Source organism: Stegodyphus dumicola, chromosome 10 (genome assembly GCF_044657685.1).
Source record: "Stegodyphus dumicola isolate Sdum_Otavi_A_Nest chromosome 10, ASM4465768v1".
Taxonomy (NCBI): Eukaryota; Metazoa; Arthropoda; class Arachnida; order Araneae; family Eresidae; genus Stegodyphus; species Stegodyphus dumicola.
The window spans coordinates 24,482,863-24,508,841 of record NC_140777.1 but is presented as its reverse complement, the minus strand read 5'-3'; the positions used below and the strand labels follow the sequence as shown (position 1 = coordinate 24,508,841).

The following is a 25,979-nucleotide window of genomic DNA, read 5'->3' as shown; positions in this document are numbered from 1 at the left end:
ATCTCACATCTTTAAAAATGTGATTTTGGCAACAATTTTCCTGTTTATTGTTGTTGATATATTTTTGATGAAATCGCATCATTTTGAATAGTTTCATTCTTTTAGAAATAAGGGTTTGGCAACAATTTTTCATCATATTTCTTATGTCACTGTTTTTAAGAAATCGGCATATTTCATTGTCATGTATATATATATATATATAATACATTTTTATTGATTTTTTTGATAAAGTTGTTCTGTAGAGTAAAATTCTGCGCGGAATTTTATGTTTTTTGAGTTGTTTTCATGTTAATTTTTGCTTATTTCACTGTTTGTAAAATACTGAAAAGTTTTGCATATTTTTTTTTATTCAACGGAAAGTTGGTTAATTTTTTATTATGATAATAATTATTTGCATTAAGGGTGTAGGGTTTATATTTATTTTAAGTTTAAACTATCTTTCCTGTCAAGCCTTACTTTCCCCTGGAATTGCCAATGCCAGAGTATGTAAATTTTAGTAGAACGCGCAAAGGATTCAAATTGTCAGCGGAAGTAATCTGAGTTAAATAGAAGGGAAACGAGTTCGAAGGTGTGCTTTCTTGCTTCACGAGCGTGGAGGTGGCTAGTTAGAAATTGAAGAACCACGCGTTTCGGCCTGTGTGCTTGCCTCGCCAGATTGTTAATTTTTCAACGTAATATTCAGAAGTTTGCTGAATTATCAGCGGTATCTTAGAACGCGGTGAGGTTAGTTACGTTTAGAGAGCCTCGTACTTAGTCACTTGTTATTATTCTTTTTTAAGTTTCTTATTTTTATTTTACCCCCGGGTCGGCGTAGTTTGTGAGCGTCAAGAGCACGCATTTGTAATTTCTAAAGTTGAATAAAAAGGGATTTAAACCCTTCTCAAGACTTTGTCTACTTTCCAGTTCTTAGCAGTCACCACTATTGTTGCGTGCAAACATAACATTAGCGCCTTAACACTTGTCGAACTGAAATGGCCGAAAATTGGATGGAAGTTGCTGGAGAACAACAAGAAATGGCAAGCCAATTGGAAGGATTCGGATACCTGGTCCAGACGATGACAGCGTCAATCAAGCCAAACGTCAATTTCGAAGGAAAAAATTCGGTGGCGATATTTCTAGAATGCCTCGACAATCACTTCCAGCTCTACCCTGTGCCTGAAAGACAAAAAGTTGCCATCTCCACATCTGCACTAAGAGGACAGGCCGCGCTATGGTGGCAAGAATATAGGCAAATTTTTATTAGGGGAATTCGGAGGCCAGACATATACATTTGAAAATTTCAAAAAATCGTTATTAAAGGCCTTCCCCATAGTGAAAGATCGAGCAAGGTTAGAAGCCGAACTGTATAGTTTTTATCAACGGAATATAGAAGAGTTGACGGACTTTATTCTGCGAAAAATTAAGCTGACGGATATGCTGTATGGGAAGAAACCCGACGCGGAGATTATTGAAATAATCTTACCAAGATTGTTACCTGCTGTTCAAGACTACTTCGAAATTAGAAACTTAAGCACATTGCAGGAGCTCTTCGAATTAGCGGTCAAGTTCCAAAATCGCAGAATAGCGGAAAAAGCTAGAGGGGCATCGTATTCTCAAAGTATCCGAAGACAATCTTCAAATCAGCAGACCAGAAATGCAAACCGCTCTTATGGGGGAAAGTGCTATCAAGCAAGGTCATCGAAACTCGAAGGTCAAGGCCCAAAAAGGAAATTTGAAAACAACCGTCCGCGTACCCAGAAGGCAGAAGTTGAAAGAAAAGCTTTAAACGAGTAGAGGGGCCTGTGAAAGCGAGGGTCCAGACCCCGGAAGTTTTGAAAAAACCCTCAGGAAGACACTTAAATACGGTCATCGTAAAGAACTCACAGTTACCAATTATACAAGTCCTGGTTGGCGATGTACCAGTAGAAGCCCTCATCGATACAGGAGCAGAAGGTAATTTTATGAGTGATATTTTTTTTAAGAACTTTAATAGGTTTCGATTATTTAAAAATAAAAACACAGAAATCATAGCAGCGCAAGGACAAACTTGTCATTGTATTGGAAAACTATCTTTAAAAATTCAAGTTCAAAACGAAAGCCTTAAAGTATTAATTATTGTAGTAAAAAATTAATAATTAATCCACTTATTTTAGGTATGGAGTTTTTAAAAGCCGCGAAGGCCAAACTGAATTTTCAGGAAAGTTCTATCGTGCTGGAGATGGATCGGAGGGTGGTGGAATCAGTGGAACAACCGCAAGTTGAGCTTAGCCATTTGAATGACCATGAAAGTCAAGCCATCCAGCAAGTGGTGAGTACTTTTTCAAACTTGTTTTCAGAACGGCCTGGTAGCTGTCAAATAGTTACGCATGAGATACAGTTAACTGCCGACAAACCCTGTAGGACTAAACCTTACCGCTATGATAAACAAAAAGACCAAATCATAGAAGAACATATTCAGGAAATGTTAAAGAACAAAATAATAACGCCCATAAATAGTGAGTACGCGAGTCCAGTCGTACTATGTAAGAAAAAGGACGAGTTTCCTCCTTCGGATAAAAGGGCTTGGAGGTTTGCTATCGATTACAGAAAACTTAATAGTATTACTAAATTCCCAGTTTACCCTTTGCCGGTTCTAGAGGAAATTATTAGAAAGATTAAATCTACAAGATACATGACTACTTTGGACTTAACGTCTGGCTACTATCAAATAGCTATGAGACCCGAAGACATACATAAAACCGCGTTTATAACAAAATCGGGCACTTATGCATTTTTACGCATGTCCTTTGGGTTGTGTAGGGCCCCATCAACATTCCAGAGAGCTATGGATATTGTTCTAAAGCTTGTCCTAGGAAAATCGACTTTAATCTATCTAGATGATATAATTATAAAGAGTAGTATCTTGGAACAACATATTAAAGATCTAGAAGAAGTTTTTAAATTATTAAAAGAGGCCGGTCTTACAATTAACGCCTTAAAATGCAAGTTCGCAACTAAAGACTTAAATATCTGGGTTATAAAATTTCGCTAAAGAGTATAGAAACTCAAGATTCAAAAATAAAAGCAATCAAGAATTTCCCACCTCCCAACACCGCCAAGAAAATTTCTCCTTTCCTCTGGTTATGTTCTTATTATCGGCCATTCATAAAAGATTTTGCTAATATTGTTGAACCCTTGTTAGTAATTAAAAGAAAGAAAAGTAAATTCATGTGGACAGCAGAAGCAAATACCGCATTCGAAAGGTTAAAAGAAGCGCTTATCAATGCCCCTGTTTTGAAATTCCCGGAGGGGGACGAAAACCTGGAAATTGCAGGAGATGCGTCGGACTATGCTGTGGGTGCGGTTCTTATGCAAAATGGCCATCCTTCGGCAATTTTTAGTAAAACGTTGAATCATACACAAAGGAATTATACAGCTACAGAGAGAGAAACATTAGCCGTATTAATGGCTGTACACAAATTTCGAGTTTATTTCGGCAAAGCGCCAGTAACAGTCTTTTCGAATCATGCGGCTGTTGGTAGACTTTACTCGGGGAAAAACCTAACGCTCAGGTTAATAAGATGGGCTTTAAAACTCCAAGAATATAATCTCATAATCAAATATAAACCGGGTAAGGAAAACAATGTAGCTGACGCACTTTCTCGTATAAAACTGGACGATGAAGGCAATGAACTTAAATGCGCTGTGTTGACTTCAAAAATTTTAGACTCTAGAGATACAATTATTGCTGAATTGAAAGCTGATCCTGAATTTGGAAGTATCTATGCGTATTTGAAAGACCCCGAAAGCTTTGAACACACAGATATCGATGAGATAAGAAATAGAGCAGAAAAGTATGAAATAATAGATAATTTATTATTTTATACGAAAACAACAAACGAAAATCTGGAATACAAACCAGTCATCCCAGCCTCGCTTCGTATAAGCATTTTGATGGAATTACACGACGCGAAAACAGCGGGTCATTTAGGGGTCAGAAAGGCTTTAAAAAGGGTACGCGAAGCGGTATATTTCCCGCAAATATACAAAATAGTAACTGCGTATGTCAGGTCCTGCAATAAATGTCAGTTAATAAATGATATTAATTACAGCCCGGCCGGTACATTCGCGCTACATTTCCGAATGAAATTTTAGGCAAAGATCTTCTTGGTCCTTTCCCCCAGAGTGAGTTAAATAAAAATCGTTTTCTTTTAGTAATTGTAGATCATTTTTCAAAATGGCCAGAAATTCTTCCACTTAAACGCGCGTCAGCCAAAACAGTCGCAGATGCATTCTTACACAGATACATTACACGGATACATAAATACGGTGCACCGAAAAAAGTACATAGCGATAACGGTAAACAATTCGTTAGCCAAATATTTGAAAACATATGCACTGGACTTGGCATACGCCATATCAAAATGGTTCCGTATAGACCACAGGCAAACATAGCAGAAGGAGTTAATAAAAACATTGTAAAAATAATTCCAAGTTATGTTAGCACACATCACAAGCGCTGGGATGGCTACATAAATATGTTAGCTTATGCTTTAAGAACGGCAAATCACGATACTACGGGAAAACCCAAGCAGAATTATTTTTAGGACGAAAGTTAATTACGCCATTAGATAAATTATTCTTTGTGCAACAAAGAGAGCAAGAATTTAAACAGAAAGATGTGCAAACACTTATTGACCAGGCGGTTAAAAGATCGGATACGGCAAGAAATAGGCAAAAGTTATACTATGATAGAAAACGCCGTGAAGCAGATTTTAAAGTTGGAGATAAAGTGTTGAAGCGGAAATTTTCTTTATCAAGTGCCCCAGACAATTTTACTGCAAAGTTAGCTCCAAAATTTGAAGGCCCTATGTAATTCAGGAAATCAAGGGAGTCGTATTGTACCTTAACAACGAGAGAGGGGAAATCTGTAAAGCAAGTCCCGAGCAGGTGAAAAATATTATAATCAAAATGATTTTGAAATCCTTGAAAGTTTCTTGCAGGACTCAAGCGTAAAAGAAGTAGAAGGTCCAGAAATAACGTCACCCGTTCCACAACCCAAGAAGCAGAGAACAAGAAGAGAAACCTAGCCGTTCTATAAGTCATGCGACGGTACCGAAAAGAAGAAATGAAAACGTCAGACTCCAGCATTTAAGAAATACAAGAAAGCAAAGCCGCCGCGTAAAGACACTTTGGTAAAGAGGAAAACACCACTTACAACTTATCGCAGTAGAAATTCTACATCGAGGAGAACGCTTCCAGGGCCAGAGAGTCAGGTGCAAACAAGGCCGCCGTTCCCGAGGACGAAAAGACAGCAGAAGGAACGAAAAGACCACCACCAACAGAAGAAATCCAAGCACGATTCAAGACCGGAGGACGCCAAGACCAGCCGTCCAGGGGCAAAACGGAAAAGACAGCAACCCGACGACTACCACTCCAAGAGGCCAGCATGCAGAGGGCGAAAAAGAAGAAGCAACGTGGACGACACTCGAAGGACCCTAAGGAGACGACTGACGTCAATGAAATCTATAACATGGGAGCAGTTCTGCCAGAAGAGAATGTCGGAGTTACAATCATCGAAAACTCAAAGATAAGTTAAAATCTTCTATAACATTTTTTTTCTTTTGTTCCGAAATGTTATGCGTAAATACAAAGTTCTATGTTTTGACGAAAGTCAATGTGTCTCGGTTGAGATTTACTTTTATTTTACTTTATTTAGCTAAGGCAAAAGTATTATTTTCTTTAAGTATAAAATCTAGGAACAAGCAGTTTCTGTTGGTCGAAAGACTAATTCTTTTATGTTAAAGCCAAAATTTGGCCGAAGATAAAAATAACTTCGTATTCTTGTATTAATAACAACTTTAGTTTCAGTGCCTCCAGCTTGGCGAAGAATGAGTAAAGTAAAAATTTATTTTTCTCTTATTCATTTTATGGTAAATTGTAAAAATCATATGTATTAGAATTTTGTAAATATACGTAAATGCTTGAAAGTTATGTAAAAGTAGAATTTAGTCTAGAAGCATAAAATTTTAGATGCTAAAAGTAAATGCTCAAAAGCAATGAATTCAAATTTAATTATTAAACTGTAGATAAAATCATGCTTTAGAGCGAAAGCCTGCATGTCTATAGATAAATGAGGGGGAATTTAGAATGAATGTGTTTTGTAATGTTCTCCACCTACACTTGAATTTTAAGAATGTTAAAGTAGCTCATCGACTTGTATAATGTCGAGTAAGGTGTGTCTATTTGGTCGTTGAATTCTAACAAATCATTGTGGTTAGGAGAAGTGTTGCAATACTAAAACACGAATATTCCCGTTTGACTCCTCACATGGTGGAGAGCCAGGGTAAAGTTAAATTCATGTTTGAATACTTGAATGAATGTGAATTAAGCAGTAACTAAGGAAAATAAATCGTTCAAAAACAAAAACTTATTCAGTGTCAAGAAAGTGTAAATTATAATGTATTTAGAAAGATACTGATACTTATTCCTTCCAGATACTGGAAGGAAGAGAACAGATTGATTGCTGAAGTCCGGGAAAGGTTGCTGTAAGAAGAGAGAATTAAATAAGTATCTACAGAAATTTGTTCTACCTTTTGTGAGATAACAGATTTTTTTTATGTCAACGAGGCTCTTAAAATTTAGATCAGAATTGTGGAAACTTTCCAATAGGTCGTTTCTAGGACCTGCTTCCAAGTTTTCCAAATTCTGGCAGCGGGAAATGTAGGGTTTATATTTATTTTAACTAATATTTATTTTAAGTGTAAACTATCTTTCCTGTTAAGCCTTACTTTCCCCTGGAATTGCCAATGCCAGAGTATGTAAATTTTAGTAGAACGCGCAAAGGATTCAAATTGTCAGCGGAAGTAATCTGAGTTAAATAGAAGGGAAACGAGTTCGAAAGTGTGTTTCTTGCTGCACGAGCGTGGAGGTGGTTAGTTAGAAATTGAAGAACCACGCGTTTAAGTTCTTGTTGTTAATTTTTCAACGTAATATTCAGAAGTTTGCTGAATTATCAGCGGTATCTTAGAACGCGGTGAGGTTAGTTACGTATAGAGAGCCTCGTAGTTAGTCACATGTTATTATTCTTTTTTTAGTTTTTTATTTTTATTTTACCGCCGGGTCGGCGTAGTTTGCGAGCGTCAAGAGCACGCATTTGTAATTTCTAAAGTTGAATAAAAAGGGATTTAAACCCTTCTCAAGAATTTGTCTACTTTCCAGTTGTTAGCAGTCACCACTATTGTTGCGTGCAGGTTGGAAGCGCGCAACATTACAAGGGATATCATTAATTATACTTTGCATTATCATTAATTATACTTTGCTTTCCAGAATTTTTTTGTTTTTTGTATTCTTTTGTGTTCTTTGTTGCTCATTTCACTGATTTTAAGATACTGAAAAGTTTTGAGTGATTTTTTTAGGAAACAAAGTTCTTAACCTCCTTTATACCATTTGAGTTCTTAAGATTTTGCAAAGGGAAGTTGGTTAATTTATTTATTAAGATCATTAATATTTGTATTAAGGGATATTGCTTATTTCATGGTAATTTTGTTATACGTAATAACTTTTTTTTTATGAAGTCGTTCTGCAGAGTAAAATTCTACGCTGTTTTCAAGTTTAAAAATTGGTGTTTCTTTCAGCCATTTTCCCGGTACATTTAAAAGCCAGACGAAGGCTGGCAGCTAAGCTGCTGGTATTCTGTACAAGCTTGATATAAAACTTGTTTTATTAGATTTCCCTCCTTTCCCAGCAGCACAAAGTTTCGAGATCTGGACTCATCCGGTGGGCTAATAATTGATTTAGCCACTACAATATTATTACTACTTTCTAATGAACCTTTTTCTAGATTTCTTCATTTCTTCTATAACCCGTTCTCCCTTTTTGTCCTCTTCACTTAAAAACTAACTTCTAAATCTCTCTTTAAAGAACTACCAGTAGGATTCTTCCTCTTCTGGCCTTCCCTCCGTGCTGTATTCGGTTAGTTATTGGGATGTATACCTGTGCAATCTTTAATGAAGCTCCAACACTTTTACCTGTACATGTCTGTACCTAAATGAAACTGGTTCGTTTTGATGTTATACTAGCGAAACACCAAAAAAATCTTGATTTAAATGATGATGATTTAAATAATTTAGCTGGTATTTTAAGGATGAGGATTTATACTAACTGCTGATGATTTTTTATTTAAGTTATCGTGATTATATGTTATAGTGATGAAGAATGTGATTAAATGAGTATGATGGTAATAAAACTTTAGGTGATAGTACTTTGTATTCAGGTGATTTTATTATTTGACGACTTCAATGATGATGGTGTATATGATATATAGTTTCGATTGATTAGTATGGAATGATGATGTGATTTGTGTGATGGTGGTTTATTTTATTCTGACGATGGTGATAGAGATACGATGGTTTAAAATCATGATGTGTTTTGTGTGGTGAGGAATATTTAGATGATTTTGATGATGATATAGATTTGGCTAATGACGATTTTATAGCTGATATGATAGTGATTTATAGAATAGTTTAGAGGGTTTCGGCAGTGAAGACGATGGTTATTTATATTTAGATGCAGCGTCTAACAGTTTCTCCCACCTCAGACAAGATCTCAGTCTGTGTGCTTGTTTCCCTCGTTTTGGAAGCATATTTGATAAGCTGGGTTGGCGCTTTTTGCTTTTTGTACATTTAGAAAACATTATCATATTTATTTTTATAACCATGGGTACAAAGAATAAGATGATGTCTATTCAATTACAGCGTGAAATCATAGAAAACCATGAGCAAGGTGTGCGAGTAATTGACTTGGCGATGATGTACGGTCGTAGCACATCAATGATATGTACTGTGCTTAAAAAAAAGGAGTTGATAAAGGGTATAACGCCATCTAAGGCCGATAAAATAATGTCTAAACTCTGGACCTCTCTCCGTGAATAGATGGAGAAACTACTGATGGGGTGGGTGAGAGAGGAGCAGCTTCAAGGAGGAACCTTAACATAAAGCTTCATATGTGAGAAGGCACGAGCAATTTACGGTTATTTGCTAAAGAAGATCCCACACACTTCTAAAAATGAGGAATCGGAAGACTTGTTTAAATCCAGTAGGGCTGGCTTGACATCTTTAGGAAAAGGACCGGCATTCACTCCGTCCTCAGACATGGTGAGGCAGCAAGTTCCGATGTGAAGGCAGCTGAGGTTCACATCAAAATGTTTTCCGAACTGATACTAGCCAAAGCATACATCCCGCCAGCAAGTCTTTAACTGTGACGATACAGTATTTTTCTAGAAAAGGATGGCGAATAGAACTTACATAACGGCAGAGCAGAAGACGATGCCAGGTCACAAACCCATGAAGGATAGATTAACTCTAGTAATTTGCGCCAATGAGATTGGCGACTGTAAAATCAAGCCTCTGCTAGTATACCATTCGGAAAATCCCAGAGTCTTTAAGTCATATAATATTTCAAAAGAAAATCTGCCAGGTATGTGGATGACAAATCCGAAGGCTTGGGTCACCAGGAAATTCTTTGTGAAGTGGATAAACCTGGTGTTTGGCCCTTCTGTTAAAAAATACCCACAGAAAAACAACCTACCCATGCAAGCCCTTCTCTTCCTCGACAATGCCCCTACTCACCCACCAAATCACGAAGTTGATTTACTCTAATAGTTCAAGTATATAAAAGTTCCCTACCTACCACCCAACACCACTCCTATCCTGCAGACGATGGATCAGCAGGTGATTTCTAATTTTAAGAAATTGTACACCAAGCACATTTTTTGGGGCTGCTTTGAGGTGACGGAGAACACAAACCTTACCCTTCGAGAGTTCTGGAAAGGCCACTTTAAGATCGTCATATGCCTAGGAATTATTGATCAGGCCTGGCTGGGTGTTACAACGAGGACCTTAACCTCTGCACGGAAGAAGCTGTGGTCTGAGGCTGTTGCTGAAAGGGCCTTCGAAGGATTGGAACCCAAAGTCGCATAGGTAGAGGAGCTTGTTTCTCTGGGAAAATCCATGAGTCTGGAGGTGGATGGGAGAGATGTGAACGAACTCGTCGAACAACAGTCTCAGGAGCTGACAACTGAGGAGTTACACGATCTGTATTTGCAGCAGCATACGTTGTGTTAACGAAAAATTAGTTTTGAAGAGGAGCCAGAGGTGGAGGAGGTTATCGCTACAAGAGATATAAAACAGGTCTTGGGAATGTGGGAGAAAGTTGTAGAGTTCGTGGATAAAAATCACCGCGAAAACGTTGCAACTAGCCGTGCATCCTTGACACGGAAGAAGAAACAAACCTCCTTGGAAAGTTTTTTTAAATGATCTGCGGGTGGAAATAAGCAGATCATGACGAAAAAAGCGAAGACCAGTGATAAAAATTAAGCTCTTCCGTAGGCACTTCACTTTTTCTTTTAATTATGTTTTTATAGAATATGTATTTGTTATTTATAAATAAATGTTTCTTCTTGTTTTTGATTCTTACTTAAAAACACTTAACAAACAACTGAGGTCGTGTTTTGGGATCTGGAACGGATTAATGGGATTTCGATTAATTTCAATGTGGAAAATTGCTTTGAGATACGAGCAATTTGACATACGAGCAAAGTTACGAAACGAATTAAACACGTATGTCGAGGTACCACTGTGCGTAATTATATAATCGTTAGCAAGCAGATAGTAATAAATAATTTTAAAACTGTGCTGCTATCAATATACAAATTATGTTGACTAGTATAATTAATTTAGAATTATGCGAATACATATAATATAAGATGATGTATGTTACTACAGATACGTGTTAATATAATACATATATAAGTCTGTGCATATATATGAAATCATAATTCTTTTTATACCAGTTAACAGTTAGAATTACTGAACAACCATGAAAGATTCCCCAAAAATTAAATATGGTGTAACAATGAACACTTAGTTTAGAAATTAGATTCTATTGTATATTGTTGTAAAAGCCATTGTAAGAGTGAAAATTCTTCATTCTGCCTTAATGCGATTTTTTGCGTTTAATGCGTTGTTTGGAGATTTTATGATCCCGAATTATATTGATGTGATATATTAATACTGCATTTGTAGACATACGTTTTCTGAGAAACGAGTCAAGGCGATTGATTTTTTGTAAAAATTTGGATTTATCCTTATTTTATTGACGTGCACCAGCACTGAATTGAGAATGGCTTGTGCTATGTTTCGATGGATGAAAAAGCGTTCGTAAGTAATGAATATTATGAAAGTTTCAGCATATTTAAATGAATAGTATTAAAAGCATATATTTATTAACATATATCAATAGTTTATGGTAAATTTTTCATTATAAATCTCATGATAGTTTCATTTCTCATTCTTTTGCATTTCTATTGCGGTACATAAATTTTTTGGTATACATATTGTAGATTGCATCAGTTTTGCTGCGCAATTTATTCCTCGGTATGTTACTTGTAGTGTTATTAGAAATTCCATTATTTTTGTATTTTTTCTGCAATTGGTAGTATCTGATTAGGAAATTTATGTTTTATTTCAAGATATATATGAAGTTGGTAATATCAAGTGTTAAATAAACGTTGTTATTCAGGCAATAGCGTTAGCTTTATCCAGATAGATAAATGCATTTCTTAAATACTCAAGATATAAAGACACACTCGGATAGTAGATTCACTCACTTTACGTTTGTTAAGGGTTATATATATTCATTAAGGGCGTGTTCAAAACAACCGTTGACGGGTAGTCTTGGCGTAATTCGGATTCATACCAAGCATATCCATTTCTCAGGGCAATAATTTTCGTTATTTTTGCTAAACCATTTACGAAAATATAATTTTCCGAATGCTGAACTCTTATGCATGAAAAGACAGAAGTTAAGATATTTGTTTTGCAATTTGATGCAAAATTCTTATTATTAAAACACTGATGTATATGTTCTTAATTTAAAACTCTGCCAGTATATAACATTATATAACATTATTGTTTTATCACCATTTATAGATGTCGCTTGCTGCACAGCCTGCTGAATACATTTTACTTTCTAGCTATCTACAATTACATCATGTTGTTTCGGTATGAACAGGGGCGAAGTATTCATTACTTAGATACATTTAAAGATAATTAATTAAATTTTTCTGATTTTGATATCTATATTATATAGACAGGATTACTGATAAAAAATTTCAGAAAATTGTAAATGAAGAAGTAAATAGAAAAATTTCGTTCAGGTATTGTGAGATGCTAATATAAACTTCATACATTTTACTAGAGGGCTGTTGCCAAAGCAAAATCTTTACTATATATGTCTACGAGCTCTATGTATACAGTGTGTTGCTCAAAGTAAACTTCCTGCATTGTGAAGAGTACTACGTGTATGTCTTGATGCGTTCATGAGAAGCTTGTTCCCTCGTATACGCTCTGCCACTTCGAACAAAAATTGTCCGTAAACTGCAGCGTCTTGAGTTGTTTATATAGGTTCTTGAGCTGTTCTGTTATTTCCTGTCGAATCTGACGCTGACGCGGAGAGTCTTGTATCCTTCGTTTACTTGCTACTACTTCTATTCATCGCGCATGGTCTGTTGACGTTCCACTTGCCTAATGGGCCTCCGTTTCCCTTCTGCTTCCCTTTCCGGAGCACGCAGTGTTTCTTGGTTTTCTGAATGTCTTTTGTGTTTTCTACTAGTTTCTGATACAGTTTGAGCACGCGAAGTTTCTTGAGTTGCTGCTTGTCTGCTGGAACTCCTATTCGTTTCTTCTTCAGTTTCTTGAATGAGTAAGCTGTCTTGTCACTATGCTTGCCTGCTGAGTTTCTAGTTGTGTCTTCATTCATTTTTGAAGCTCGCAAATTTTATTGTACTTGCCTGTTGAGTCTCCTAGTGTTTTTTACTTCATTTTTCTGTAGCTCGCTGTACCATTTGTGCTCTCTTCTTGCGTTCAGACATTTTAGTAAATTGGAAAAAAAATTTATTTAACTGTAGTAAAGTAACATTGCATCTAAAATACGTTAAATATCTACAGATGTTTAAACTTCTACTCAGAAAGTAAGTATACAATAAAAGAAATTAAATTTTTATAAATAAATTTAGAATAGCATAAAATGCATAGAAACATTTCATTATGAAGAAAATGTATTCATTCTTTCCAAGCAACCAGCGATTCGTAAATACATTTTTCTTGCCAACTCAGGAAACAAAGACCTTTGACCCTTCAGGTAATACATTGGAGGTTATGATTTAAATTTATTTCAATATAACAAATTTTCAAAATCTCAATAAAGGAATTAACGTAGCGATAGCATATCGTGTCACGTATCCAAAGGTGAAACATAAAAGTTGCCAAAAACAGCTATTCATTTAAAATACTGATATTAACGAAAGATTTTCGACATACAATGACGTTATATGGAATCACGTGCTTTCTTCAACTTCAGAATATGACCGTAAATAATAATAACAATAAGTTTCACGTTTGGCAATACTATTTATTTCATATTTTTTTTAACTTAAAAATATCTCTTAAACAAACTCTACGATTTGAAAGTAAGAACGGCCAACATTTTTCCAAGTAAAGCATTTTGATGTCCAGTGCGCTAGACTTCGGCTACTTGGAAAAATAAATACGAAAAATTACCGTTTTCCGAAATTTTATATAATATCTCGAGTGATAGTCGTAGGAAGATAACAATAGTCGGAAAGTTTTACCAAGAAGTTTTGAAATCCGGGGGTACCTCCTTCCAAACTCAAACTCCCCGTTCCGGAGATATGATGTTACGAATTAAAAAACAAGGAGGCAAAAATCCACAGATATTTATATTGTTGATTCGTGTGTACAATATTCAAATTCCTTCAAAACATTAAGCTTCATTTAAATAAAAGGAAATTAAATTCGGGCATTTTTATTACCTTTCAAGCTTTTATTGTATTTTTAAATATTCTTTTTGTCACATTTGCGCAAGTTTTCCTCGGCGTCATTAGGAGCCGTAGGTCGAAGACATTTAAGAATCATTGCTGTTAATAATGATCATATGATAAATTGCAATACATATTCGATTGTTTTGATGAGAATTTGAGTACAAATCTTTATACATCAGCTACTATGCCCCTTTATGTAACGACAAAGATTATTTTCGATGATTATCCGATGAGAATGATTCTTTACAATGATTATTCGATGACAATGATTATTTACAACGAATATTAAAAGCTGATGACTATGATTACTTAAATAGAATATGCATGTCATTCGATGACAGCGATTATTTCCAAAGAATCTTCGATCACGTCACTATTGTATATCGCTATACCCGTGGGGTTGGGGCCGGTTGTGAATTGTACTACGGCCCTGTAATTAAGCGTTTTAAATGACGTCAAATAGTCACTGATCCAGATATTTTTCTAGTAACTGCCGCGTATTGTGATCAAAACCGTTATTTAAATCTTCTAAATAAAATTTGGGATAATTCCTTTTACATCAGAGAATAAAGCAATTTGTAACACGAATTTCAACAAAACTACATGCATCGAATAACAAGAATTATATAAACGGAAGTATCAGTACAACAAATCGCTCTTTGCAGCTCCGCTTTAGTCCGACACTTGTTTTTCAGCTATCGTATCTACCCATTTGAAGATACCATGTGAAGAATACTTTTTTTAAGTGTGTAAATTAATTACATGTATGTTATGTATATATATGGAGATATTTTTTGAATTAAGAAAGCACCAACTTTTTTTAACGAAAACAACCGAGACATTACCTCCAGTCCAATTTAATTTTTCATCTAAATCATTTCTTAATTACAAAAGTTAATATTAATTTTCTTTGCAAAGGAGACTAGGTGTTGCTGGAAACAAATGAAATACCAAACATCATAAATTTATTGAAGTCAACAGCAGAAAATTGTTAAGCAATTAATAGATCACTTCAATGAAATGTAATTGCATTTAAACGTATTAAATTGTTTTCAGCAGATGTAATAATCAGGAACATAGGAAGATCCGAAGAGATATTGTGCGTTTAAATACTTTTTTTGTTTTCGCTAATTTTTTTATACATTTCAGTTAACGTGTAAATCTGTGTTTTGAACGCATGGCCCGTTAAGTGAAGAAGTCTGTAGGAAGGCAATTTTTAATCCTGTGCGGAAATTGTCCAAATGAATGATCAGTCATCGACTCAGCATACGCAGCCATCAGGTTGAGATCCCAAATATTGATTAATTGAGCTCGACTGGAAATTTCATCAGCATGGTCAACGGAAGCCACCGTTTAAAAAATTTTCTTGTTCTTAAATATATGCTTATTCACTTTTGTAATATTACTAGATACTTATAATCACGGTTCCTTCACTTTCAATAATATATTTCATAAATTGTTGAAGTGCAGACACATACTTCATATTGTAGAAAAACGTTTCTCTGGAATTTTTGATGCAAATCCTGGTTATCTTTTCTAAGAAGGGAAAGTAAGAAAGTGTGCCATTTATAAAGCTTAAATTTTGCTAGATTTGCAGGTTTTTCGCGCTCGCATTTTACGTGCTTCTTAAGAATCTCTGGTAATAAAATGGGAACTTTCCATGACTTGTTGCCAATCTAATTGGAGAAAAAAATTTATTCTTTATAGGGATACTTGCGGGAGGTAACCGTCGAGCAATCTTCTTGTATCTGTCTCGTCCCATCCTGTTTGTTATTTTATTAAAACGTGTTTGGAAAATTTTTTCCTGATTGCATGGTTTGATTTGAGATGATAGATGTCAATCAGACCTTTTAATATGGCATCCTGAGCTGTTGGTGCCAGCAGCTTCATTTCCTATTATACCTGTATATTCTCATAATGGAATTTAGGCTAATAAGAGGAATATTCATTTCCATATTTATTGTTTTTAAAAGATTTTGAATAAGTAAAGATATTTTCTTCGTGGAACATTGAGCGTTTAAAAATCTTTGACAATCTGTAAAAATGCTCGCAAACTGTAACTTACTACTTTTGACAAAAAACGTATAAGTAATCATTTATTAAATTAATGAATTCAAACATATGAACATATATATTTAATAAAATAAAAATATTTCAGCGCAAATAATTATCGACGTATATTTGAAGAAGAAGAAGGAGAAGCAGGATTATACTTCAGCGATCAACTACTAGAAGAATTGGATCCCCAATGTTTAAGATTGCAATACGTGTCGGAAACGTAAGTCTTTTCGGAAAAAATAATAAAACAAAACATAATGTTTCAGGTCCAGTTTAATTATACCTTTAATAATTTTTTGACAAAAACGCTGGTCTGGAAAATAATACGTTTTCAGATTTATAATGCTTAATGTTTTTTTCAATCCTTCATTACAAAAATATATTATAAATGTTTAAGATGGAAAATCCTATTGTGAAGAATTCAAATTTATTGTCATACCTTTTGATTATGAGGAAACGTTATTGCATTAACTAATGAAATATCTAAACAGAAAGCTAATATACAAAATACACGTGTTTAAACGGCCAGTTTGTAAAATTTGTGAATGAGAAGTTGTTATGAAGTTAGTTGTTGAATGTCAAATAGTTGATATAATTAGAGTAACAAAGACAAAAAGGACTTTATGTTTATAAATAATAATATATATGTATGTAAAACAAATTACGTAAACACTGAAATCCATCCTATACTCTATTCGGAACAAATCTAATATAAATTGTTCTCTTCATCTGTTTCTGTTAGACTATATATTTCTAGATTTACAGAGATTTAGAATATTATTTAGCTCGAGTTTTGAGAATGTACTCATCAAACATAATAAAAATTTCCAGATTCCAACTTTTCATTGTAATTATTTTTTTAATATATAATATTAAATAATTTTGAATTAATAGAAAATTAAAAAATAAAAATTAATTAATTAAAATATATTTATGTAGATATATATATCCCCATCACATGATTTACATAAAGATGATGACCTAGCTAAGTGGGAATTTAAATTTCCTGAATCAAATATTTCTCTTACTAAGCCACAATGTTGTCGAACTATGCACATTTTTTTCTATCTCTGTCACCGCTGACACGACGTCGTGCTACTTTCTTCCTATTCCAACAATATGAGAAATATAAATATTCTGGAAATAGGTAGGTTTAGAATTTCAAATGAATTGGAGCCGCAAATATGAATTGAAATAAATCTGAATATTTTATATTATTCATCTGCCAAATTTGCTCTGTATTATAGATCAATATGTGCGATCACAATTCCTAACATTAATTCACACACACACACATATACATATATATCTATATATATACGTTTATCGTATATATGTTATGGTGAAACGCCGAAATCTGGAGAATGTCGACTTTCACCGGTGAATGTCAACATTCACATAGTCGCTTGTTGTATGTCCGAAATATTTTCCAAATACTCTTATTTCTGACTTACACCGGTAAATGTCAACATTCACCATCTACTAATGGTGAATGTTGAACACATAAGAATATTATATTTTCTCCGTAATTCGGTCACGAAAAAACGCACTTAAATTAAGAACTTAAGAATATAAGAACTTAAAACACACTGTACATTCAAAATGCGAAAGGAAAATAATAGAAGTTTAAAACTTACAAAATTACGTGATTCAAATCTTATTTATTGCAAAAACTTAAACTCTTATGACACTTTCAATTGCACAAGAGGCCCTTGCTTTTACAACAGCATATATTTGTGGAACACTTCCTTTTGCAATGACAGCGTGTACATATACTCCTCTCTTTTCAACCTACACAAGAACACATCCGTGAGTGTCGACATACACCGGTGAGGGTCCGAATGTACAAGAATGTAATGCAATATTCGATCTTTCACCGACGTATTTGGTGAATGTTGACATTCTCCGGTGAAAGTCGACATTCTCCAATTTCGGTCTTTCACGGTAACATATATATATATATATATATATATATATATAAAGATTTTATATATATATATATATATATATATATATATGATTTTCTTTTACAATTGAAATTTTATTCTTCATGATGATTTAACTCTAGTCCCCGTTAAAACATTATTAACATTTTGGTTTCAAATTACTTCAAAACATCTTTCGAAATATAACTTACCAGTATGGATTCACTCTTTTAAAATAATTCTACTTTAATTAAACTTAGGAGATAATATAATCAATTAATCAATATTGTTTAGGAAATAAATTATTATTAACTAACTTTGCAGCAATTGCGCAAGTAATTGTAACTTCTTTTCGCACTTAATGAATTTAAGATCATACAACATTGGATATGCTAAATAGCAGCTATTAGCGCTATTTATCGCTTGCCTAATGTACCCACTTTATATATTACCACCATTCTTCTTTCTTAATATTTTAATTTTTAAGTTTTATAAAGTTCTTATACAAAAACTTTACTGTATTGAAGGTTAGCAGCCTCCTTACTTTTATATCTTGCTAGTTTATCTGAAATTGAAATCATTTAATGTCATTCCACTAGATGAAAAACTTGAAAATTTAACGCCATGCCTGCTACAGATAAACCCAAAATACAATTTTTATGAAAAACATTTAACTGTATTTACATGATTACATGCGGCACTTGACATATAAAATATATAGGACAGACTAAAAACAATCTTAACTTTCGAATCAATAACCATAGAGCTTAAATCAAAACATTCAACGCACAAAAAATAGCATTAAAATAAGTACACCATCACAACTCAATACAGCAGAATTAGAGCACTTTAAACACCATGACTTCAACTCTATTCAACTTCAGATACTAGATATAATACCCAATCACAAAACACGAATTTTTCAGGAATCTCTCTATATACTAAAACAACGTTCACTTTATCCATATGGACTTAACACTTATATACATAGTCATAGAGATACTTCTAAGAAGTCTATTTTCAGCCAATTTAAGCACTACAGCAACAAAACGCAGAGAGGAATAAGAGGAAGCAAAATAAAAAATAATGCGAGATTTTTATCCACTTTGGATACATTTGCATTGAAAAAACAATTGAAATGTTTCTTTGACTCAGACAACTTTCCCAAGAAACCTCTTAACTGTTACACTCCTGTACTAATAAATTCCTTATCAAACTAAAAAAATTCATTCAATAAAGCTACGACGACACACAAATCATTAAAGACATGATTCTCGATTTTAGTTTTTTCGGACTCTCTAATAGTCTCACTCAACGCAAAATTTGTTTTAAAGTCAATTTTCTACATCCGCAGTTTGACAATATTCATTTCTCAAGAATCATCAGAGATTGTAAAGATTACTTCCCCGCAGTTGATACATTAACTATGGTTGCATTTAAATATCAAAGGACCTTAAGCAAATTGCTGACTAACCACCATGAAATAGATGAAACAGCAGAATGACATTGTAAGACACCAATTTACAGCAATTACGTGGATTCTCATCACGAGCGCATAATTACTGGCAACCTGAATATCATACAGAACCATCAACTTAAAACACTAATGAGTTATGGTACAAAATTTAGACCAGTCAGAAACATGACTACAAATTTCTGTTACAAGACTTTCGAAAACAACATCAACAAAGTTATAGTTAAAGCAAGCTATCAACTGAATTTACCCATAGATACCTTATAAAAATGGAAAGCCAAAATTCTTCAACGCATATCCACCGAAATCAGTCACCTCAAGTTTAAAAGTACACTGAATTGGTCGCAACTTACATCAGATATTAAAAAATTAAAACAGCTCTTTACTATTACAAAAATAGTTAAACAACTAATAACTTTAGCATTATATGAAAACAATTCTACGCAGAAATTATTCATAAAGAACTTCTCAACGCGACTACTTATCAATTAGCCAACCTTACAGAAACATCTATAATAAACAGGTTTAAAACTTTTCATAAGAAACTCAATATTACTTTCAATGCAAACTACAACAGATTTACTAATCTTTATGCGATTCCCAAATTCCATAAAACACAATTAAAATTCAGATTTATTGCTAATGGAACTAATAAATTACAAGAAAAATGTAGACTATTATTTTTCAATTCAACTTAATAAAATCTGTAAATTTATTTTCAATGATTGTAACACTAATCATAACAATCCTGGATCATTCATAATAACACTCCTGTCATTAATACTATTCAAACCATTAACATCCAAAACATTAATTGCTATGACTTTGAAAACTTATATACCTCACTTCCTCTAGAAGAAATCTATACCAGTCTACTTGATCTAACTAAACTCTTCCCTGATATGCTCAATATCATGACTCTTGACAAATGGGAAACCTACCTAAAATGCACACTTTTTCATAACTACATCAAGTTTCAAAATCAAATTTTTAAACAAGTCAGAGGATTGCCAATGGGCTTACATTCCAGCACCTCGATCTGTAATATCTTTTTATTTGTCAAAGACTTTAACTTCCAAAAAATCTACAACCACAAGAGTTAAATTACTACAAACACACCTACAGATATATTGATGACCTTATTACAATTAATAATTTTGATAAAATTGAACACTCCGAGATTTATCCGAATTGTCTTACACTTAATAAAACTAATAATTCACAAAATAGCATAGACTTTCTAGATCTTCAAATCATTAACTACAAAAAAATTTTACTTTTTGACAAAACAAGAAACTTCAATTTCAGTACTAACAAATTAATAAATTGGAACTCCAACATATCCAAAAAAGTAATTAACAATACTATAATTAATCAAATACAACGAATTAAAATTATATGGACAGATACAATAGATTTACAACGCGAAATTTTGCTCCTTATTAAAATTCTCAAAAATAATCTAATACCCATTCAATTTATCAACCATTGCCTTAAAAGAGCAGGCGTTAAATACTCACCCTAAATCATGTAACTGATAGGGATATGATAATTTGTTCCTAAACCTGAGAAGGCGGTATAAGTTGGATGACTATCAGTTGAAGGATTTGTATATAGTGTAATTACTCAATTGTATATATTGTAAAAACCTAATTGTCTTCAGACTCATGCTGTTACTATACTGTTACTAAAAAAATGGGCCTATTTCATGACTTTAGTCTGTCTAATAGCTCTTGGACAGTGAAAAATTCCTTTTTTCCTTTCTTAAATTCTTAATCATTGCGACACGACAATTAGCCAGAAATTAATTAATTTCCATTCACTAGTATTTTCAAAAAAATCTTAACAGACATTCTCCCTCAAATAAGAACTCCACATAATACATCCCTCAAGAATTCAGAGTCCAACCCACTACCATAAATTACTTCACCCAAGTCTTACCGACTGATATTATTCAAAGCCCCCACTGCCGCTAAGAATTTTCGGACACCCAACACTTATGAGTCAGACATGAAGAGAATACTTTGCCAACTCCCCCACTAGAAAGAATGTAAGTTACTTAATACCTTTTCTGGCCTTTATATCTTCATGTACATTCACTGTTCTTATTATATATTATTTTTTACATTTTTTTATATTACTTTATATTGTCTTTGATTTGTTTTTACAAACTTTGCATTATTTATCTTATTTTGTAATCTTCTATGTTTATTTCAACTTTACTTTGAATTCGATTTCATAATAACAATTTCCAATGTTTAATTTTTACAAATAATATAGAACTCAAAAGCATAAACATGAAGGAGTCGGGGACGGTTACTCGGGTTATATCGGCTTTCTCTACAGATTTTGCTTTTTACTCCAAATTGAATTTCCAATGTTTAATTTTTAAAAATAATATAGAACTCAAATGCATAAACATGAAGGTGTCGGGGACGGTTACTCGGGTTATATCGAATTTCTCTACAGATTTTGCTTTTTACTCCAAATTGAATTGACTAAATTGCTTCATAAGAATAAGTTCTTTGAGTATAAGCATTGGATCATAATCCCTTCTATTCGCGGAGATATTTGGCCTGACTAGAATTGCCGGTTCGGCTTTAACTTATAACTCGAGTAAAGACGAAACACCTTCGTATTTACGTATTTTTATCAATTATTGTTCGTTGAATGGGAGTTGGTTTGTTCCCATTGAAAAGTCAATTAATTTCCGATCAATGACAATGATTACATGGTTTTAATTTTCCTTTTACAATTGAAATTTTATTCTTCATGATGATTTAACTCTAGTCCCCATTATTAACATTTTGCATTTTGCTAAACATTATTAACATTATTAACCAAAAACATTATTAACATTTTGCTTTCAAATTACTTCAAAACATATTTCGAAATATAACTTACCAGTATGGATTCACTCTTTTAAAATAATTCTACTTTAATTAAACATAGGAGATAATATAATCAATTAATCAATATTGTTTAGGAAATAAATTATATATATATATAATCGTTTATTGCAATGCATGGTCGGAAACGCTTTCCTGGCGCTATAGTGACGAGAGACAACACAAGAAAAATAGGGTACGAACAGTGTAAAGATATTTCTTTATTATTCTTAGCGCAGCGAAAACTAAGAAATAAGAACAAAAACATTGGATTGTCATCAAAGAAAGTATTCGAAAGTTCCTTAGGAAAGTATCCTAAACATGGGTTTGGTAGGGGTAGTCCAGTGCATTGTTCAGCAAGATCACGAGACCTCACTTGCATTATCACTTCCGCTCGGGGTAATTCAACACATTCGTGCACGAAACCCCTGTTAGAAGTCCAACAGGAACTTGTGGCACATATCGTGGCAGCTGCTGGGAAAGTCCTGAGGATGCACAGTATTTTCCAGAACATCTTATGGTCGATGTGCGAGAGATGTGATACCTGCATCAGGGTGCAGGTCGTAATTTCGAACACCTTCTTTGAGGTCCATAAGTGTCTAATTTTGTTCCTATTTTTTAATTTCTCTTGTGCTAAGCATAATTGGTGTCCGTTCTTTCTTGTGTTTTGTGTTGTTTGTACCGGCCAGGAAAGTTGTTTCGGCCCTGTTTTGACATTTCATTTTTCCTCGATGTCGTCTCTCTCATATATGTGCATAATTACTTATGACTCAAGTGTTGCTACTATATGATGAAATTTACAAACACGGTGTTTACAATGCTACATATTCCCATCCGAAAATATCTTTTTTTTTCCTCTTGCCCTTCAAATAAGAAATGTGTGTCCTTCATTGTAAAATCTCCTGGAACTTTAATACTTCTTTTTTCGAGGACAATGGAGAAAATATTTCAGTATAGGCAGCAGTCAATATTCAAACATTACATTGTGAAAGCCATTAAAGTGATTTCGGCCATTAGCCGAAACGCTCAGAAAGGCTTAATTCGCATAAGGATTTAGGAAATACATTTTGAAAAACTTAGCAAATTTTCCTTCAATAAATTTAATGGAACAGGCAAAAGAAATTACAGGGAACAATAAATATAGGAGAAAACAGATATTTCTTTTCCTAATTTGTTTTACTGTGTTTGATTTCTTTCTTTCTTCCTGTATAAATAATTAAAACTTAAAGAATGTAACTGAAGAATGAGAATAAAATTTTCAATTGAAAACGAATGGTGGCAAAACTCCTAGTGCTGCTCTGCTGGACGACGAAATAGACCAGCAATATTTTCCGAATTTGGAATAACAAGAGAAAATTTGAAACCTGTGCAGCCAGCGATGCAAAGGGATTCTTCTGAGAGAAAGATGACTTAAATGAGGAAACTCGGAGATAATGTAATGATGTGTAAGGTTACCTCTACTGGGATAATAATAAGAAAAGGTTAAAATACAAAATACGTAAGTAAATTATACAAAAATTGAAGAAATTTAAAATATCTAGCAAGCGTAAGAAATAGTAATTGATTCAAAACCTAAATGAATCTAAAGCTCTCAAACTTATACTCGTTTAAATACAGGTTTTTCTGATTCAGAAAGAACGTTACGTGTATATCTTCTAAGATGCTTTTTCCATCCTTTTTTTTTTGTAGTTGTTTCATTTTTGATTTCAGTTTCCTTTTTTTCTCCTATTTTGCAATTTTCCCCATTGTTTCGCTCTGTTTTTAAGCCACCTGTTTATTATTACTATTATTATTATTACAACTTATGTAAAAATTAAGTAAGGAAAAGTAAGGCACTGAAACTTTGCAAATTATCACACTCTACGTGAGATTCATGGTGGTCGCTTATTGCATACAAATCACGCCAAATTCTTTAACTTCTCTGCTTGGCTTTAGGTCCTTATAACGAAAACAACCAATTCGCCCTTTGTAGAAAAATATTCTGTCAGGCAATAAATCTACGGGGAGATTTTTCCCTATGAAACTGAGCCCAAAGTGTTATATAGTATCTAAATATTAAAGTGTTGTACATGTTAAACGTGATCGTCGTTGCATTACTTTCACTTTTTTACTACTGAAATAAATATATACTGATTATTTTGTAGATTGGAAAACCCTCCTTGTGATCATGAAAAGGAGCAAAAACTGGAAACCGAGAGAGAACTAGAAAAGAAGCGAGAACCGGAAAAGATGCAAGAACTGGAAAAGAAACAAGAACTGAATAAAAAGGAAGAACCGGAAAAGAAGGAGAAACTGCAAAAGAAGGAGAAACTGGAAAAGAAGCAAGAACTGGAAAAGAAACAAGAACTGAATAAAAAGGAAGAACCGGAAAAGAAGGAGAAACTGGAAAAGAAGGAGAAACTGGAAAAGAAGCAAGAACTGAAAAACAAGAAAAAACTGGAATTGACACAAAAACTAGAAAAGAAGCAAGAAATGAAAAAGAAGCAAAAGCTGGAAAAGATACAAAAACTAGAAAAGAAGCAAGAACCGGAGAAGATACAAGAACTGGAAAAGAAGCAAGAACTGAAAACGAAGCAAGAGCAGGAAGCGAAGCAAAAAATTGAAAAGAAGCAAGAACTGAAAATGAAACAAGAGCAGAAAAAGAAGCAAAAACTGGAAAAGAAGGAAGAACTGAAAAACAAACAAAAACTGGAGAAGCAACAGAAACTAGAAAAGAAGTAAGAACTGAAAAAGAAGCAAACACTGGAATGGATTCAAAAACTAGAAAAGTAAGAAGAACTGAAAAACAAGAAAAAACTGGAAGAGATACAAAAACTAAAAAAGAAAGAAGAACTGAAAATGGAGAAACTACTAGAAGAGATGCAAAAACAAGTGAACAAAGAAGAACTGAAAAGGCAGAAGGAACTGGAAAAAATGCAAAAACTAAAAAACAAAGAAGAACTGAAAAAGCAGAAAAAGAAGCAAAAACTGGAAAAAAAGGAAGAACTGAAAAACAAACAAAAACTGGAGAAGCAACAGAAACTAGAAAAGAAGCAAGAACTGAAAAAGAAGCAAACACTGGAATGGATTCAAAAACTAGAAAAGAAAGAAGAACTGAAAAACAAGAAAAAACTGGAAGAGATACAAAAACTAGAAAAGAAAGAAGAACTGAAAATAGAGAAACAACTGGAAGAGATACAAAAACAAGTGAACAAAGAAGAACTGAAAAGGCAGAAGAAATTGGAAAAAATGCAAAAACTAAAAAACAAAGAAGAACTGAAAAAGAAGAAGAAACTGGAAAAAATGCAAAAAATGGAAAAGAAGCAAGAGCCGGAAAAGATGCCAGAACTGGAAAGATAGATGAGTCAGAAAAGACGCAATACCTGGAAAAAGAAGCAAAAAACGGAAAATAATCCAAATCTGCAAAACCAGCAGGAACCGGAAAAGAACTGTCAAACCCGAAAAGGAAACCGGATGAACTGCGAAAAGAGCCAGAACTGGATAACGACTGTAGAACGATTGATTTAATGACCAAACGAAGCAAGACCCGAAAAAGAAAAATAGAACAAATAAATCATATACCACTGCAAATAATACCACTGCAAGCATTAAATATCAACGTCAAAAGAATAAACACCTTTATTCAAGGAAGCTTTGCAATACACTGTCATAAGCCAGAAGGTATAGAAAAAATCAGCTATAACCTCATTGCCAAAACAGTTGCAAAAGATATAGTTAACGTAAAACTTCCGGAAGCCACAATACCAAAATGCACAATTCATAATACTCCAAAAAAT

The 25,979-nt window shown here is 33.7% G+C and overlaps 1 protein-coding gene across 1 annotated transcript in view; it reads left to right on the top strand.

Moving 5' to 3' along the window:
- Positions 1-24,924, top strand: part of LOC146994923 (uncharacterized) — a 236,454-nt gene extending 211,530 nt beyond the window's left edge. The window contains exon 3 of the mRNA XM_085825095.1: positions 24,348-24,924. Coding sequence (XP_085681221.1) covers positions 24,433-24,924 — 492 coding nt within the window. The 5' untranslated portion in view covers positions 24,348-24,432. The remainder of the gene's footprint in view (positions 1-24,347) is intronic.
- Positions 24,925-25,979: the final 1,055 nt, after the last annotated feature.